General features: G+C 45.4%; 2 protein-coding genes across 2 annotated transcripts in view; one reads left to right on the forward strand and one right to left on the reverse strand.

The window, feature by feature from the left end:
* The window catches only part of LOC102893708 (canalicular multispecific organic anion transporter 2), a 24,797-nt gene extending 16,501 nt beyond the window's left edge, over positions 1-8,296 (forward strand). Inside the window, exons 19-23 of the mRNA XM_025041671.1 lie at positions 406-552; positions 730-888; positions 1,476-1,642; positions 4,028-4,222; positions 6,293-8,296. Of these exons, the coding sequence (XP_024897439.1) occupies positions 406-552; positions 730-888; positions 1,476-1,642; positions 4,028-4,222; positions 6,293-6,401 (777 nt within the window). The 3' untranslated portion in view covers positions 6,402-8,296. The remainder of the gene's footprint in view (positions 1-405; positions 553-729; positions 889-1,475; positions 1,643-4,027; positions 4,223-6,292) is intronic.
* Positions 8,297-8,405: 109 nt separating this feature from the next.
* On the reverse strand, positions 8,406-19,147 carry LOC102888382 (ankyrin repeat domain-containing protein 40). The gene is made up of 5 exons (XM_025041672.1): positions 19,029-19,147; positions 13,862-14,010; positions 13,019-13,480; positions 11,485-11,657; positions 8,406-10,808 (listed from the first exon to the last, which is right to left on the reverse strand). The coding sequence occupies exons 2-5, from the start codon at positions 13,908-13,910 to the stop codon at positions 10,662-10,664; spliced, it is 831 nt and encodes a 276-aa protein (XP_024897440.1). The 5' UTR covers positions 13,911-14,010; positions 19,029-19,147; the 3' UTR covers positions 8,406-10,661.
* Positions 19,148-19,153: the final 6 nt, after the last annotated feature.

Here is a 19,153-nt window from a genome sequence, read left to right on the forward strand (position 1 = left end):
GCCCCTCTGTACCAGAATGTAAGCCTCAGGGGAGCAAAGACTTTATCTTGCTTATCACTGTGACCCACGTACCTGTCACCGTGTAGCCACTCAATAATGAATGGTGAAAGGGGGAACTAGGGCAGGCAGGGAGGGGCAGCTCAACAGCATGTGGCACAAAGAGCAAGTAGGGGAGGGAGGATGGGATGTTTTGGAGCAGTTCTGTGAGGAATAAAGGTAGAGAGATAAAAGATTCACTGAACCACAAGCATGGGCCACAGGGGCACCAGGGACTATCCCCCAGGGGCCATGATGGGTTGAGGATGGAGGGGACTTTGGGAGAGAAGGAAACTGAAAAGTGGGAGGGAGCCAGGCTGGGGAAGAGGTACCGCCTTGATACAGAACTTGTCTTTTCCTTCTGGCCAGGCCCCCTGGGTGGTAGAGGGCAGCCGACCTCCCGCGGACTGGCCCTCACAGGGTGAAGTGGAGTTCCGAAATTTCTCAGTGCGCTATCGGCCGGGCTTGGAGCTGGTGCTGAAGAACCTGAGTCTGCGCGTGCGCAGTGGCGAGAAGGTGCGCGTGAGATGGGTTTGTGCCTGGGAAGTGGCCATGTTCCTCATGAGGGGGTGTGAGTCTCTGCGAGAGCAAGTTCTTTAGTCCACATGTCTGCTCAGCCTCTCTAGGGGTGTCCTGGAGATGTCCCCAGGACTCTTGGGCCTTCCCCTGACAGCCTCTGTCCACCTGCTGCAGGTGGGGATCGTGGGCCGCACTGGGGCTGGCAAATCGTCCATGACCCTGTGTCTGTTTCGCATCCTGGAGGCCGCAGAGGGTGAAATCCGCATTGACGACCTCAATGTGGCAGCCATTGGACTCCATGACCTGCGTTCTCAGCTGACCATCATCCCCCAGGTACAAACCTGACATGGACGGCCACACTGGCCAATGACCCTTGGGGAGCAGACCCCATCCCTGTTCTGTAGCTTGAGGTCCAAGACTGGGACTTCTATCTGGGAGGCTGGAGAATCAGAGAGCAATAGCAGAGCCATAGAGCGGCCACCTGTCGTGGATCTGGAAGGGTCAGATATACCCTGCCCCACAACCTCCTGGGCCAGCAAATCAAACCAGGAACACCAGACCCCTGAATTGCAGACCCATCCCCAGACGTTCTGTCCTGGCTTCCTTGTTTCGCAGCTCTGAATTACATTTCACTTTTTCTGGCTCCTCTGGGGTATTTTTTTTTCTGCTGACTGGACACTTTGGAGTCAGATTAGTGCTCCTGTTTCTGCTTTAGCAGAGGATTTTGTGATTGGCAAAGCTGAGGTTTATCACTTCCCCACAGGCATTTTCTATCTCCTTGGTCATTGCCTACCCCCTAAAGGGCTGGGGACAGAGTGGGAATGCTGCCACCTAAATCCTTTCTTTTTCCCTGGCCCTGGGGCCCATGGTGCCTTATAGGGTCCAAGCTGCCTCCTTCTAAGGCCTTTTTGTGTCCCCAGGACCCTGTCCTGTTCTCAGGGACCCTGCGTATGAACCTGGACCCCTTCGACAATTACTCAGAGGAAGACATATGGCGGGTCCTGGAGCTGTCTCACCTGCACACGTTTGTGGCCTCCCAGCCAGCAGGCCTGGACTTCCAGTGCTCCGAGGGAGGGGAGAATCTCAGGTAACAGCTGGGAGTAGACAAGTCAGAAACAGCACCTTTTGGAGCTAAGGGATCTAATATCAAATGACACGGAGTTGGCCAGCCCCCTCCTGCCCTCCTCACTCCCACCTCAGCCTGGGTGTACTTAGAGGGCATTGTTTTGTCTTGAACATGTTCTCTGTGCCAGACACAGTGCACTATCTCTCTGATTCCTCACGTAAGCCTCAGAGGTCCCACTTCACAGATGAGGAAACTGAGGCAGGCCCAAAGTGACGTAGCTGGAAGAAGGCATGTCTAAAACTTGAACTAGGTCTGGAAGATTCCAAAGTCTTATTCAGTCTTGTCCTTGTGGGTCGTCAATGTCTGTGGAGCAGGTGAGAGGAAACCTACAGTGCTTTAGGAAAATCATAGATATTTTCCAAGATGGATGCAAGCTCATCTGCATTTTAGCAGAGGGCAAAGTGAGCTCCCCGGGCTCTTCTGTGTTTTCTTGTAGCCCCAGATTTTATATCCCCGGCAGCTGGGCTGTGTATCAGGGAGAGCTGAGAGCCACTTCTCACTGAGTCTAAAGGCTTGAGAGTCCCATACTCATGTTAGCTCTGTGATTTGGGGCAAGTTGATTAACCTCTCTGTGCCTCCTTTTCCTTCACTCTAAAATGGGAATAATAATAGTCCCATACCTCTTGCACTCTGCTGCCCAATAAAAATATGTTAGCCATGTATGTGTAATTAATTTTTTTTTCTAGTAGCCAGGTGAAAAAGGGAAAAGAAACAGGTAAAATAAATTTTAATAGTGTATTTAGCCCAATATATAGAAAATATTATCTTCTCAACATATAATTGACATAAATGTTATTAAGGATGTTTTATATTTTTCTTACTAAGTCAGAAATCCCATGTGTATTTTTACATTTACAGCACATCCAGTTCCGACTTGCCACATTTCAAGTGCTCAGTAGCCACATGTGGCCAGTGAATACCATTTGAACAGAGCAGTCTTAGGGTCATTGTGATGAAATAGAAAGCACTCAGCCTACATACACTCCTGGAAAATTTATTCTTATTTATTCTTATTCTACTCAGTCCATACCCGTGGACTCTCTCCAGACCTCAAAAACAAAACAAAAACCTTACATTTGCTCAGCACTTAGTAGTGTTCAAAACACCTTGGCCTCCACTATCTCGTATAATCTTTACTGCAGTCCTGTGGGCCAGAAATGAGGCTCTAACATATAAAATCATTTGCCCAAAGCTGCTCAACTAGCCAGAGAAGGGACAGTTACTCAAAGAAGTGGGGGCTTTTGCCTCAAACCTTTCCTTTCTACATCATAGCCAGCGGTGGGACACCCTCTCTTCCCCCAAGCAATCCTGTAAGACTGAATATGCATCCTAACGGGATTTCACTTACACAGTGGTGTTGGGGGCGGCTGGCAGACGGGCCTAAGCTTCCAGACCCTGAACCCATAGTTGTTTTTTGGCCCATTCTCCTGTCCCTGCTTGCCATCAGCACCTTCCCCAGAGCATCCCCTCCATCCTCACTTACACCAGGATCTGAGACAGAAATCAGCTCCCTTCCTCCCTGAGCTGGTAGCCACTTTAAGTATAACCTGTATGCTGTGCCAGTCTCACCATAAATCAGCCCTGAGTTCTATCTGGCGGCTCATTCTGCTGCCAAAACCTTCATTAGTTGCGGGAATGGGCCAGGGAGAGAGCCTGGCCTTCACTCGGGCTGTGGTGACTCACCCCTTTGGGAAGGGCTGAGGTATTTGTCCTTGGGTGTGGGGGTGCTGCAGCCTCTGTGGTTGGGAACACATTCTTGCTTTGTTCACTAGCTCTGGCTTCCAAGGCAAGAGGTTGAAGGTATGCATCTGCCCCTCCTCCACCTCCCCAGTGACCAGACACCAGTTACCCCCCAGGTCCTCCTCTGCCCTGCCCCTTCCTTGTTTTCCTTGTTCCCTGGCCTTTATTGTCCATGGAGGCAGGAGAAGACTGTCCAAATTATGTGATATTAGGCTAAGCAAGATGGCATAATGTGTGCAAATATCCAGAAAGGGTGTTCTTATTAAGGTGTCAATGACTGATAGAGCATCATGGCACTCGTTGAGGAGCGAGGATGAGAGGAAAGCACAGAAAGCGGATGCCATGGTGCCAGGCTGTTGATCGCGCACAGTGTGGTCGAGCACTGGCTCTACCTCCAAGGCCCCTCATTAATCCTGTGGTGTTCAGACCCTTGACTCCGCCGACCCCTGTTTCAGGAGTCCCGGGCTGAGGCAGAAATGAAGAAGTTTGACAGAAAGCCAGTCTTGGGCCATTGGAAAGGAGTGGAGACAGAAACAGTTCGGGGGAATGAGGCCTGGGGCAGGCTTGGGGCTCCCAGCTGGAGACGTCTGCTTTCCTTTTTCTCAGTGTGGGTCAGCGACAGCTTGTGTGCCTGGCTCGAGCCCTCCTTCGCAAGAGCCGCATTCTGATTTTAGACGAGGCCACGGCCGCCATTGACCTGGAGACTGATGACCTCATCCAGGCTACCATCCGCACCCAGTTTGAGACCTGCACAGTGCTGACCATCGCACACCGGCTCAATACCATCATGGACTACACCAGGTGGGGCACCAGAACCCAAGCAGGAAGGGACCTGTGGGGTCACCTGGACCATCGGGAAGGGGCAGGCAGATTAAGGTTATCTGGAGGTAGGAGAGATGCGTAACCTTGGGTAATTCACAAACCTTTCATGAACTTCTCTCAGGGTTGTAGGAAGGAGTCAGTGACATAAAGTGTTTAAAGTGCAGGTGATCCTGGGAAATGTTAGTCTCCTCCCCGACCCCTTACTCTTATTCTCCCTAGCTCCAGTTTCTCAGAGGATTAGGGAAGGGGCCTTGCCCTCGGAACCTTACGGCTTTCTTGGGGAGGCAGCTCATGTGGGTGAAAGGAAAAATTGTGACCTGTTTCTTCATTGTACCCAATGTCAAGGTGTGGTGCTGGAGAATAAGGGGAGGGGCTGGGTGACTCAGAAGCCTCATGGAAGTGAGCTGGCGCTGGCCCAGAAGGCCGGCCTTCTTGGAGACATGGGATCTCCTGGATGCTGCCACAAATCTATGCTGAAGGAGTCCAGTGGGAGTACCTCAACAGGCCTTCATTCACAAAATAAACACCCATAGGGCATGGGAAGGCAGGGACAGTGCCACAGATAGGGCAACGGGCAACCCTTGTGTCTCTCTCAGAAGTGTTCCCACACAGGCCCCGAGGATCGGGCACCAAACCGAGAATGCTTGATGATATGGTCTGTCTGTTCCATCCCTACCCCACCCCACTCCCCACTCTCATCCAGGACCCCACCGGGAGAAGAGAAGGGAAGGTGGGCAGGAAGCACTGGGCCTTGGGTCCAGATAAGGGATAGGGCTGGGCTGAGAGGATCTGTTCTCAGGCCTAACTGAAAATGATTTTCACCAGCAGCCCTGAGGGAAGAAAACTCAAACTGACCTTGGGGATGGGGAGTTATTCATTCTGGTGGGGCTTGCAGAAATTAATCAAATAATCACTCTACTGGATGTGTAATTAGAGCCTGCAGGAAGGAAGCAGGGGTCTGTGTCGGGGGTGGCCTGAGAAAGCCAATTCACCCAGGGCGGCCAGAATACTTTCTCTCCTAAGGAAGGGAAGCGCCAGCCAGGCCCTAAAGGAGTAGGAACTGGAGAGCATGGGGAAAAAGTGGGGTAGGGAGGGAGCTGAAAATGCCAGGCAAAAGGTGCAACACATGCAAAGGCCCTGAGGTGGGAAGGCGCACGAGGCTGGAGTACAAAGGGCAACGAGGGCAGTAGAACCAAGATGAGGCGGGGAGAGGGACAGGCCCCACCATGCCGCACTTCTAGGACCATGGTGAAGCATTCGGTCCATAACCCCCAAGAGCAGTGAGAAGCCCCTGAAAGGAGGAAATGGTCTCCTGGGCTCCAATATGGGTAGTGGCTAGGCAGTGATGGCCACAGATATACTCCTTCCTAGAACACATTTCCAGGTGTCCCATAGGTGGGGAAACAGAGTACGGTCCACACCCTCCCATTGAGTGGCATCTCCCTGGGCTTGGGAGATCCCTTTCCACTCCTGCCTCACCCAGGGAGCCTGCCCTTACACCAGGTGCACCCTCTGATTAGTTGGCGGGATAATCTAATCGCAGGCCCAGGCCTGACTGTGTGTGAGGTGAGGCGGGTGGGATCCACCCATCAGCAGCAGCCAGATTGGCAACCAAAGCCCCAGATTCCAGTGTCAGGCCTCACTGCAGCCCGGTTTCCCGCCGCGTGCCTTTGTGAGTTGGCACAAAGCAGATGGAAGCACACAGGGCCCAGCGCACAAGCCCGTGGCTCCTTGCACACAGTCCTATGACCCCGGTGAGGGGAAGGCTCATTAGAGAAGGTTTTTGGAGCCCCGACTAGCAAAGATGAATAGGATTCTTGTGTTTGATCCCAGAAACTGCCTCATCTGCCAGGAGAGCAAACGGAGTGGCTAAAATTACCAGCCTTGCAAGTGTGTACATGTGGTGTAGCGGCTGTGTTGGGTGGGTTGACTGAAGTGGCAGGGTTGGCATGTCACTGCAGATCTTGAGCAGTACCCAGAAGGGCAAGGTTGGGATATGAGGCCAGGTCTGGGCTGATGGAGACCTAACCACTTCTTTTCTTTGGCTAGAGTCCTGGTCCTGGACAAAGGGACAGTAGCTGAATTTGATTCTCCAACCAACCTCATTGCAGCCAGAGGCATCTTCTACGGGATGGCCAGCGATGCTGGACTTGCCTAAAATATCTTCTTGGGATTTCTTCCTGGCCATTCCTGGTTTTCCTCAAGAAAAGGAAAAGGACACCAAATATATTTGCAGAATGGACTTAATAGCAAATGCTGGAGGCATTTGTTAGATTTTTGCCCCTGTAAAGCGCTTCACAGGATAACCATGCTAAATGCTTTAGATGAGAACATGAAGCTCAAGAGGTGCCTGACATGCCCAAGGTCACAGCTGGTTTGAGGCACAGAGCCCAGACTTGTCCCCAGGTCTCCTGAGACTCAATCTCATATTATTTCCCTGCTATACTGTTTTCAATCATTTCATGGAATGATCTCCCTACCCCCTATGATTTTTCATATTTTCTACTCTGAATATTTTTTTAAATAAAGCTTTTTCTTCCTGGAACAGAAGACTGCCAGGTCAGGCCTCCCTAAGAACTGAGTCCTGTACTCTGGAGTGCTGGCCTGAATCCATTAAAAATGGAGCACTGGTGAAATGAAGTTATGTGGTCAACAATATATACACCCTGATGTAGGCTTTTTCTGCCTGGTCACAGATGTGAGGGTTACGACATTTGGAGGAGGCAGGGACCCTGGAAGGGGGAGAAGCAGAAGTAGATTTTGTCTACATGGCTAGAATTATCTGAAGATTTTAGACCCAAGAGCCCTAGGCTGGAAATATTGTCTTCACGGCCAGAATTCACTGGGTAGTTGCCAGTAGTTCCTGATCTGCTGTGCAGATACTATAAAAAGGTGAGAAATAAAGCCCCTGAAATCTGACCCAAGGCCTCTTGGGAAAGCTGTTGTGAACACCTTCACATTTATGTCATCCCTCAGACCTCTAAGCCTGCTTCTCTAGGGGCTGAGAAATGAGTGCAAGGTGCTTAATTTCATAGCTCCTTTAGAAGTCTGTTCCCGACAGGTCCCCATAACCAGTGAGGCCTCCGAGTCATTCATCTTCCTCAGTCCGGCTGAAGCTAAATTTGGGAAGAGTACAGAGCAGCCCAGAGGCTGCCCCTGCCCTGACAGTCCCAGGCTGGTAAATGCGATGAGGGGATGAATTAAATTTGCATTCTTGAGCAAGCAAACCGTTTATTTTCTGCAGGTCAGAGTCCACCTGCACAAGGCCTTATATTTAGAATGGATCTCTTCTCTTTGTTACCTTTCTAAGTTTTCTGGTCTCCTTGACCTTTATTCTTGGTATGATGCGACCGGTTGTGGGTGACGGTTTATTGTCCCCCACCCTAAATGGTTTGCAGTAAGTGTGAAGATGGCGCCTTTGATCTGGTTTTTCTATATGCTTTGGGGTCAGTCTGTGCTGCAGGACCATTTGTTAAAGGTTAATCACATTTTTTTTGGCAGGCTCTTTCTGTCTAGGATGTTTATGAGTGTATGGAAGAAGACTTTCATCCTTGTGATAAAGCAAGTATGAAAGCACAAATGCCTAAATTATTCTGCCTCTGCTTGGTGCTAAGAAAAGGTCTCTGCTATGCTCCCTGATTTATTAGACCAATTTGGCATGACGTCTGCTTTGTGAGGCTCTAGCTGCCCTAAACCAACAAGAAACGCAGATTCATTCGGCATCATTCTTAGCTAAAGATCCAAAGAATGTAAGGCTGTATTTCCTCTCCTATCTTGGGAGTTTGCTTCTGAGCTTATTGAGGCCCTGACAGGTGTTGACAGCCCAAAGGAGAGGCTCAGTTGTGTAAAGTAAATAGGATAATCAAAAAATGTGGTTAATAGAGGATGACCTCCATCTAGCTGGCTCAGCTACTCCGGGGAAATGAAGCTGACTGCTGTGAACCAGGAGGAAAGACACCGCACAAAATATCTGTCTCCAGGTGCCACTGACAAGGCATGAGCACCAAAGCAGCAGCAGGATGCAGGAGGCTCAGGTGGGGAACAGTCCCTTCTATTCTTCCTCCAGAGCATCTTGTCCCTGGGACTGTCCAACAATTTGAACTCCCTATGATTCGAAGTAGAGCACTGTTTCAAAGGCCAAAATTAAAGAACATGGGCTCAATCAGTTAATATTTAATTTTAATAATACTTGTTATATTTGAACAGTCAGCAATGCACAAAGAAAAAATCTTCCGTGAATATTTACGCACGGTGTGAACACATGCTTTAGATACGCAGTGGAGGAGGAGGGGTGAATTCACAGTTAACAGCTTAAAAAAAATCTTTGTTATAAATTACACAAAGCATATAAAAATATTTCTCTGAATGCATAGATTAAGACTTTAAACTCACCTACCAGCAACTGTGTAGTCTTATCCTACTGCCTGCCACACATAGTAGTTACTTGACCACAGAGGACTTTATAAAGCAGGAGAGAGAACCATGTAGGGCCCATCTCTAACCTGGGACACCAAACCTCTGGCTCCCTGTTTCTTTTGCCCTGGAGCTGCTGCTCTGTAGGCCACCTCCCAGTCAAGGGCCTCTACTGCTCGAGGGTCTCTAATTGATCTGATGGCTGGAAGAGTTTTAACCTTAGTAATTTAGGCATGAATTAATATTGAATTTATTTCCTCCAGGATAGAACTAGCATCCACTTTATCAGTTAAATGTAACTTTTTTTAAAGGGAAAAAATGGTTACTACGTTTAGAGAAACTAGCTTCTGGTTCAGTGAAACACAGGGGAGGTTTCTTTAAAGTACTTTAGAGAAAGGGAATAATAAGTAACCTTTACCCTGCTATGCAAACACTGTACAAGGGTAAGTAGTCACCATCAGTAATTGGAATATGGGTAAACCACTGAACAGTGACTCCATGAAGCTGGCCGTGAGAACACCTCCAGCTCAACTCAGCATTTGGGCAGCAGCAGGAGGCTGTCATCTTAGCACCACATTCTCTTCCACTGGCATCTTCTGCACGTGCTCTCTCAGTCGTGTTCCAATAAAATTAACACAGTTAGGAAGTTAAGTTTCTTTGGAAACTAGGCACTATGGGGAAAAAGCTTCTTAAGACAACAGGGATGCTCTTCAACAGCTGGCTTCAAACCCCTGCTCTTCTAAGTGTGCTCGTTCTTATTTCTAGAGTTAAGCTGTTTGTTTCAACAAGACAGTGGCTTTTCTTTTAACATTAATGATAATGACACTGAGGAAAGGAAAAGAATCCTTGAATGCATTCTTTTAAAAAAATTCTTTGCCATGCTCAAGAGTTTAATCAGGTGTGTTTCTTTTTTACAGAACAAAGCCTGGTAGACTCACAATGGACTTCGTTAAGTGGATTAGTGCGAGTAGTGGGGGATCCCTACGATCAAACAATTTGTTTACAAAAGCAACAGATTTCAGAGTTGTGTAAAAATCCTAATAATTTCAAAATAACCTTTATCTTTGATACAAAAATAAAGATGCTAACTCCTTTAGCTCAGTTTCCCACAATAACCTTTAAAATAGCAACAGATTCAGTCTCAAAAATTGTTTTTCATTTCTAGTGGAAAAATGAAAGTGGAGAACATTGGACAGGCAATGTTTGTGCTCTTCTCTCATGGTGCAATTAAACACAGAGATGATAGAAATTGCTTCAGTTATAAAAAAAAAAGCACTTGCTCTCTTGGAAAGCATCGGAGAGCCCTCTAGTGATGGAGGGGAGTTAATGCAGAGATGACTGTCTAGGCAACAGCCCACTGGAGACAGAGAAGCAGTCATGAGTGTTTACAAAGGAAAAAATGGGGGAGGGGAAGCTCTTTTGGTTAACAGCATATTTACAATTAGGTAACTGTATTCTTAAATACTTTGAACCTGAGTAACACTTATAAATAGGTTATATGAAACCTCACAGCCATAAGTCACCTTAAACCCATTTGTTCAGTACCTGTGCTTTCACTAGTTTTCCTCTCTAGTCACTTCATGTTTTAGGAGAGTTGTGAGCATGCAACACCAAGAAAAGCGCATCCTGGCTCTTCAGGTGCACTGTCAACAGGAGTGGCTAGAAATAGGCTCTGCTCTCTCTCAGCTTCTGCTTAGACAATTCTCTTACATGCTGCACATAAAACACACTGGATAGAGAACCGTCGGCTTCTGCCTCTCCAGACCACTTCTCAGCTGTTCACGGCTTTGAGCAATAGGTTTATTGTGCACCAAGAGGCTTGGAATAGTGGCACCGCTGCTTGGGGGTCAGGGGCTTCCTACCTTGGCAGAAAGATGTTAGTGTATACTACTCAGTGGCACTAGGGCCCCTCCTGGGCATCCAAGGCATTCAGATCAATGGTTTGTCCTTGGCCCAGAGGCAACGCACACTGTCACAATACTCAGTGATAAAAGTCCCTGCTGCATTAGTAAGTCAGTTTTGAAGCTCTCCTGTTGTAGCAAGGCCTTTCAGTCAGTGTGGATGCAGCATTTCTGAATAGAAAATTATTTTCACTTATCATTAGAACCAGTTCCAGCTCTTGGAAATCTTGGAGTCGAGCAACATCTTTATCCTAAAATAAAAACAGGTTAAACAACAGGTTAAGAGGAGTCACTTGTTTCTATATGTTTGGTGCGCGGTGTTGCGCTGATACCACTATCTTGGCTCATTTCAGAGCCTAGAAACAAACAAAAAATTCTTGTGTCAGGCTGTCAGTGATAGTGCACAGAAGTCCTCAAGGGCATGAGCGGGGCTGGAATAGTGGAAGCCCTTAATAGCAGCTGCTATAGGATGAGCGCACCTTGAAGGGAGAGAGAGGCAATGCAAGAATCAGTTTTCCTCAGGTGCTCTGAGAAGCCAGAAGCCTGATGTTCAAAGAACCCAGAGATGTTGGAAAAACCACATACGTTTATGGGTTTGCCCCAGAATTTAACCCACTTCTGATAGTGCACTAAGGGCATCCTTACAGACCACTACAGAGACAACCGAAAACAGGTACATGTGAATGGTAGTTCAGAAAATTCTTTCCGATATCCTACAACTTTCAAAAATGCCAATGTCTCCACAGACTCAGGAAAGGGAAAGAAAGCTCAATGATTACATTTGGAAAACCACCTTTTGCTCCTTTTCTATTATCTCTTCATTTCGTCAACTATGACTCATACAGTGGAGGAAGAAACTAGGTATTTTCCAAATGCAAAAACCAAACAACCACTCATGCTTAACAGATCTTTCCTTACCTTTCTTACCAAAGTATTGGGTAACTTTCTGATCTTCTCCACTTGATCTGGATTAACACCCAGCTCACAGCAACTCACTCTGAGCAATTCTTGGTAGGTGAGTTCCTGTCGGTCCAGTTCAATTTCAATGAAATCATTTTCTCGAAGAGATGGGTTCTGAATCCTCACCTTGAGTACCAGCTCTAGCAAAAAAGGGAGAAATGTTAATAAATGGTTCTGGCATACTCAGCCTGTATAATTTAAGATCTTTTCCAGAAGATGGTTATATTTAATCATGCCCCATGTCGAAGACCTGTGCCACCCAATGAGAAAAACCAAGCACCATCAGCAGGGTTTGCTCAGGCTCAGTTCTGGCTCTGCTGGCATAGTTTCCTGCATTGTCTTCCTTACATCTAAGACTGTGGTTCACAAAGTAAAAAAAGCGGGCGGGGTGGGGGGGCAGGGAGGGTTTGGGGAGGTGACAACCGTCACAGCTGTATGGAAGGATCATTTACTTCTGTTGCTGGAGCTAAGGAGGTAAAGGCTAAGAATGGGTTTGGGAGTCAAACCACTCATAAGATGGGGAAGAAGAGAGGTGAAAAGGCACAGGCAAAATAGGAATACATAAGTTACTCTAAAAAGATTTAACAATTGTGGATCTAAAGGTATTTATGAAGTATGCAACTCCTTGCAATAAACACAGTAAAAGGGCAAAAACTACTAACAAAAATTAAAGTCTAACTATGATTTCAATACAGTACACCTCAATAAGGAAGGCATTTTGGCTTTGGGAGGAAACATCTTGCTGCACCAAAAAGTAAGAAAATGCTCCAAGAATATTGGGACATGTCCAAGGGACATAAGAACTGGCTTGAAGACGCTCCCTCTGGGCAAATACGGCATAATCTGAATATCGAAATGGATCATAACCCCATGAATAAAATAAGAAAGTACGAGTTCACACCGTTATGAATGGAGGAGAAGGGAAAGACTTTATAGTAGAATGCCAACTAATAAATAGAGAAAGAATGACAGGAAATCATATTCTACAAAATAATTGGCCTGGACTCTTGAAAAATATTGAGATCCAAAATGATAGAGAAAGATTGAGGAAACATTCCAGATTAAAGAAAACTAAAACAACATAACTAAATGTAATGGGTAACCCTGGGCAGAGGGCAGGGTGGAAGGAGTAAAGATAGCTATAAAAGCCATTGTAGAGACAACAGACAAAATTTAAATATGGACTATGGATTAGAGGATCCATTATAAATCAAGATTACATTTCCTAAATTGATAACTGTACTGTGTATAATTATGTAAGAGACTATCCTTGTTCTTAGGAAATACACATTTAAATAGTTCAGGGTAAAAGGGCAAAAGGTAAACAATTTGTGAATCTGAATAAAGAGAGTTCCTGCTACTTTTCTGTAAATCTGTAATTATGCTCAAAATAAATAAATAAATATATAACCCCCCCGCCCCACATAAACAGGAAGTAAAGCACTAGACCTCTGGATATTGTCTGCCCCTTTGTGGAGGCTGTTTGCTGACAAGGGGTTACCTTGCATATTAAATGGAAATGCTCCAGTGAAGAAAAATGGCTGGAATGCTGGCGTTGGTCCTGTGTGCGTCCCATTTTGAGGCTCCAGAGACACTGGTGGCTTGGATGAGACAGAAGAGAAGAGTGAGCGACTCTGACTCACTGGTGGCTGACAAACAGGACCCGGTTTTGTGCTTTCTGGTGTTCTGAGTATAGCAGCGGGGGCAGACACATCCCCGTTCTGAACCAGTGCCAAAGAGGTGTGGTCCCGTGGAAAGGCCCCAGAGGGCAGCAATGGAGGCTCGCCATCTGCAGGGGGTGATGCAGGAGGTGTGGAGGGGCCCCCATTCTGCAGCGGGGCTGAATCCTCTGCCACAGAGGTGTAGATAAAAGGGAAAGCTGGGTTGGCCAGATAGTTGGGAACAAAGGGTGGTTCTGACTCCTTGAGCTGGGGGAGGTTGCCGTCATCATCATCATCTTCCACTTAAAAAGAAGAAAACACAGAACCTTTACATAGCCCTTTAAAGATTACCAAGAAGAGTGTCTTGTAAAAGCTAGTGTCCTTTGGTATATGACAAATACTTTTCTCAATGTTTAGTGCCTCTTCAAGTCAGAAAAGTAAAGACTATTCCATTAGATTTATGATTACCATTTTTATTGTCTTAAATTTTACAGATAAAAAAATTAAAACCTATAATGCCTATCTTTCTAGAAACGACATGGAATTCCTATCTTGGCATAGTAACGCAGTCTTTGCTTTTAGACATAGACTGGTTGTTTGAATGGCATCAAGAATGTAGCCAATAATAACAAATTTTAAATTAGTTTGACAAAATCAAAAGTTGCCCCAAAACACAGACTTACCTCCCATAATCCTCCTGATTTCTCTCCTTGATGTTAACTGGACTGGCATTTCTCCCTTTGAGGTAAGAATCTCTTTGTCAGCTCCTGATTTTAACAAGTAAGTGACCACCTGACCATGATTGCGTTTACATGCCCAGTGTAAACAGGTCCTGTTCCAAAGAAAAAGAAAAAAAAAAAAGAAAGAAAGAAAGAAAAAACGATTTAAAAAGAAGAGAGGTGATTTGGGATTTCAAATTCTACACATTAGTAAATAAATACATGTAAGAGTTCAGCTAGAACCAGGAAACCGGCTGGTAATCTCAACTTTTCTTTTCAGAAAGCAGATGATCGAAACATTTAGTATGCTTAAAATTTATTTTTAAATTTCATTTCTGGCCCTTGGGAGAAACTAATTTATCCCAAGAGCTTTAATTTCAATGGCTTCCAGAAGGCTGGCAGGCTGGCTGGTGGGATAACTCTAATGGTATTGCTGAGTGTTACGCTGTCAGTATCACTCATTAGATTGCCCCAGTCTCTTTAAAATGTATCTTTATATTGCCATATTCCTTTTCAGGGACTATGGAAACTTGCTTCATATGCATCAAATATCACTTGAAGATTAAATATTATCAAGCAAATAACCATCTCCTATCTACAGGCTTGCTCTGCCACTAAAATTATTACTACAGCAGATATTCCTGTCTGAATCTCAGTAGCTCGCTCTCTTTTCCTCTACTTTTCTTTTGCACGCACACAAAAGGCCTTCCAAATTTCCATTTTTAAAAAAGTTGGCTTCTCTAGTTCTCTCCAGAAGGCTACAAACATAGCCTCATCTGCTTAAATGTAAAGCACTGCACACAGACTTCAATTCTTGAGGCACTTTAAAAATGGACATCAACCACCAAAATTTTCGAGAATTCTTCTAACATACTAGACTCATTTAAGTAAAACTAATTATTTAATATTGTGCACATAGGAAGGGATTATGCATACTCTGAAGGGCTATTATTTTAACACTGCATAGAAATATAATTAGCATGCCAGAAAAAAACTCCATCTTAACAGAAATGGAAGGATTCAGAGCTACTAAATTCATCCCCAGTTGCCAAAGCTGAATGATATTCTGGAAGGAAAACCCTCTTTCCTGCTCTGTTTTGAAATGCCCTCCTTTACCAACTCTCTAATTGAACTGAGATAAATATCTTCAGTGCTTATAGCCAAACAAAGATATGGTAAAGAACAGAACATATGTGAGGATTAGGTCACTAACTTGGGAAATATAATCTCTAGAAAGTTCATTTGGTTCCAGGAAAAAGCTGATTTTACCCTGGGCACCTTAACATTAATGACTTATGGAAAGCTAGCTCATCTGGCTGGCTGGGAGCAACTCCACTGATGCTTCGGAGTGACATTACACAATATTACTCATTAGAATTAGATTATTCAGGTGCCTGAAAGGTGCACTCTATGAAGAGATGACTGCCAATTTGGGAAATATAAGAGTCTTGAACTAGACTTCTACAACATAAGTTCCATGAAGATAAGGAAGTATCTGCTTGTACATACAGGTGCTTAATTAATATTTCTGAATGAGTGAACCAGGAACAAGGTAGATGTTGCTAGAAGTAGAAGATCTAATGCATCCTTCACTCTGGGCAAACTGCAGCCGAGAGTGTGTTTCTGTGTGGATGTCTGTGACATAGGCTTGAAAAGTGAATAATTATAATAAGCAAGCACTCGAAAATGAATGGAACATGATGAGAAAAAAATATGTTCCCTTTTGGAAATAAAGTGCTCACTTGCTAGTTGTAAATTAGGACAAACTTGTTCACGACAAGCTTTAGAGTGAAGGAGGTAATTTACTGCCAGTGGGTCTGAGAGACTCTGGGACAAACCAACTAGCTAAAGTATCATCATGTAAAGTGGGGTTAAGTCAACACGGCTCGCACCCCACAGCCTAGAGCCCTGAGTGATCATTTACAGTCCAGACTTGTGTGGCTCTGGGCAGTCATAACTCAGAGCCACTGCAGCCAGGCAATATTTTCAACTTCTTCACAAGCCATTATATTTGCTCCTTAAAGCCAAGGGGGTATGCATGACACTTAAATTACAACTGATGTGGGAGTTCTATATTTGAACTTCAACTCTTTAAGCTTTAAATTTGCAGTCAGAATCTCCTATTAGCGCTGGAAAGTATTTCAGACATCATTCATCAGTGCTGAAGTTGTGATTATCAAGCAACTAAAAACTGAAAGCAGTAACCACTCTGCTTTTCTATACCACAGAGTAAGTTTTTTGAGGGTAATCTTTATATCCCATTATCCAGCACACTGCTTAATAAAATAAACACAGATATAGTGCTTTACATGCTGGACATTGGTCTAAAAGCGTTACATATATTAACTTATTTAATCCTCTAAACAACCTAGGAGTTAAATACCATTATCAACATTCCTCCATTTCACAGATAAGGAAACCGAGGCAGTCAGCAAATAAACAAGCAAAACAAACAGCATGCTTGGTGGTTATTAAGTATTGTTATTAAGTGTTATAGAGACAATAAAGCAAGGAAAGGAATTAGGGGATGCCAGGAGCAGAGGAAGGGCATGGTGCAATTCTAAATTGAGGGCCAAGGAGAATCTCACCAAGGTGATAACTAAGCTAATACCTGAAAGAAGTGAAGGAGCAAAAGCATTTTAGATGGAGAGAGAAAACACAAAGGCCTTGAATTAGGTCTGTGCCCTGGTGTTTCAGGAAAAGCAAGGAGCAAGATGAAGAAAGCAAGGGTCGAATCCAGAGGTGAGGCACAGACGTAAGGAGGGAGAATCAGGGGACAGCGAGTAGAAACTGTAGGACTCTGGGCTCTTACTCAGAGTGAGATGGCAGCCACTAGAGGGTTTTGAGCCGTATGAAATGATCTGACTTTAGTCTTAAGTTAGTATCCCTCTGGCTGCTGCATTGTAAAAAGACTAGGGTATAAGAGTAGAAGCAAGGAGACTAATTAGGAGGCTACTGCAGTAATCCAGGTGACAGAATGATGGCAGCTCTGTACGACAGGCATAGTAGCAGAGCCAGTGAGAAATGGTCAGATTCCAACTGTAGCTAGGTGGAGCTGGCAGAATTAGCCAATTGACTGGATTTGGGGTGTGAGAAAAAGAAAGGAGGCAGAAAGGACACCGAGGGTTCTGGCCTGAGCACCCTCAGAGGCTGAGATGAGGAGGGTGGGGAGGAGGAGGCTTGGGGCAATTAGGGGGATGAGAGGAGACCAGGAATTCAACCTTTCACATGTTGAATTTGAGGTGTCTTTTAGACGTCAGCCCCAAATAAATCTATGAGAAGCTTCTTCAGGTTACTTCAGATTCACTTCACATTAACTGAGCACTGCTGAAGAGCAAAATTCAACTGAGTAAATTTGAAGATCTAATTAGCTTTATTAAACGATTCATGAATCCAGTAGCATCTCACCTAGCAAAAAGAAGGGAGCTCTGAAGAGCTGTGCAAAACAGGTTTTTATAGGCAGAAACTGGGTAGGACAAGAGTTATTAGCATAAGACAAGAAAGGTTCCTTTTTTTTCAGGCGAGTATACTTTTCTTTGGGGGAAGGGCAGCAGGGTCTTATCAGGCAGATTACCTCACTAGTGTAGATTGGGAAATTCCAGACTGATTGGCCAGAATGGGAGGGGCTGAAACTGCAATTGATTCTAGGTTTGCTGTCCTTGGGGCCTGGGGCCTGGGGCCTGTTGTTCCTTTTTTTTAACAGAACCTACTCTGTGGCCGATATTATGGTTAGGAAAGTGGGGTGTGGAGTCAGATGCTGGATTTGTTTCCCAGCTCCTAGGTACTGTAAATTCTGAGACCTTGAGAAAATTATTTCATCTTTCTGGGCCTCAGTCTTTTTATCTGTAAAATGGAGAAAATAACAATAGCTATGTCCCAGAGTAGTTGCGAATGAGATAATACCCATAAAATACTTAGAATCTTGTTTGTGCTACTGAGCAAGCTCAATAAATGTTGGCTATTTAAATTATGCTTAGCTTGTTGGATGCTCACAACACTTTTGAAATAATTGGAAAATGAAGTGACTCTAGTTAGAGTTCAGATAACTAGGCAGGAATGGAGAATCTGTAGGAAAGACAGACCAGGCTCATTCTTCTATACAACACTGCCTCCCAGCGCCAGAACAGCGATTCACAGCTTGTGAGCTAGGAAGCAATGCTCAGGAAAGGTACGCACAGAACAGAAAGCTTGTTCGTAAACACCTTTAAACAAAACAAAACAGCATTATCTACTGTTTCCTGGCTTTCTCAAAAGTTACCCAGGTTGTTTTCTTTAAGGTAAGGAGGTAGATAAATTTGTGAGGAGTCAAAGAACTGTGCTTCTGGTCTCGACTATCCTAGTAATAGTTGTGTTGAATAGATGGGTTGAACCCATCTCCAATGTCCCTTTCAGTTCTAAATGATTCCACTTAAAAAAAAATAAAACAATTGCAAACTCACTTTTACTCTAAGCTAGCAAAGTAGACTGGATCAAATAAAAAAATTAAATGTGAAGAAGGCAGAATAATACCACATTCAGTAACAACACCAAAAATTTGACCACCAGCGCATCTTAAAAAGAGACTCCTTATTTAATTGGGAAGGACTCAGCCGCAAGCAGGCATCTAAAGCCTTGGATCTAGAGAATAAACGAATGAGTCGTCCCTCAACAGGCAGCTATAGGCGGCAGCAACCATTGCTGCAGTGAGACAACAGAGAAGCAGAACAGTGAAGCAAGTGATTTTTTTTTTTCTGGTCTTGGGGAAAGAAACTGTGCTAGTTTATAAGATTCATATTTGTTCAGTTGCTTATGTGTTTTGCTCTGCACAGATGTGTTCTTCAGAAGCACCTATGGCAAAATAATTCAACACTGGAACTGGGATGAGCTCCATATTAGCCAGGAGATTCGGGGACCGCGGGGGCCCCAGGGGTAGGGTGGGCACTAACTCCGGAGGACCACGTGGGTCAGGATTTAGGTAGGCCGCGCCCCAGACTATACCAGGCAGGGGGGCCAGGGTTGGCCTCAAGAGCGCAGAACCTCGGAGGGCCCAGGCGCCAAGTCACACCTTATCTGGTGTCGCCGAGGTCGCCGGCGACCGCCCCGCATCGGGGCGGGCTGCTCTGACCCTGGGCCTCCCCCGCTCCCCACTTACCAGCCGTTGACCTCATTTTGGGAGTTCACATCCACCCCGCTCTCCACCAGTTTCTGCACCTCCCGAATGTCCCCCAAGGCCGCGGCCTCCCGCAGCCTCTCCTGCTGCTCCTTCTGCTCTAGGAG

Source organism: Pteropus alecto, unplaced genomic scaffold (genome assembly GCF_000325575.1).
Source record: "Pteropus alecto unplaced genomic scaffold, ASM32557v1 scaffold98, whole genome shotgun sequence".
Lineage (NCBI taxonomy): Eukaryota > Metazoa > Chordata > Mammalia > Chiroptera > Pteropodidae > Pteropus > Pteropus alecto.

Excerpts from the sequence above, each read along its gene's own strand:
- LOC102888382 (XM_025041672.1), bottom strand. The coding sequence starts at position 13,910 with ATGCCAGTCCAGTTAACATCAAGGAGAGAAATCAGGAGGATTATGGGA. Across the intron at positions 13,481-13,861 it reads AATCAGGAGGATTATGGGAG|TGGAAGATGATGATGATGAC; the intron begins GTAAGTCTGTGT and ends CTTCTTTTTAAG. Across the intron at positions 11,658-13,018 it reads ATTTCCATTTAATATGCAAG|AGCTGGTACTCAAGGTGAGG; the intron begins GTAACCCCTTGT and ends CTTTTTTGCTAG.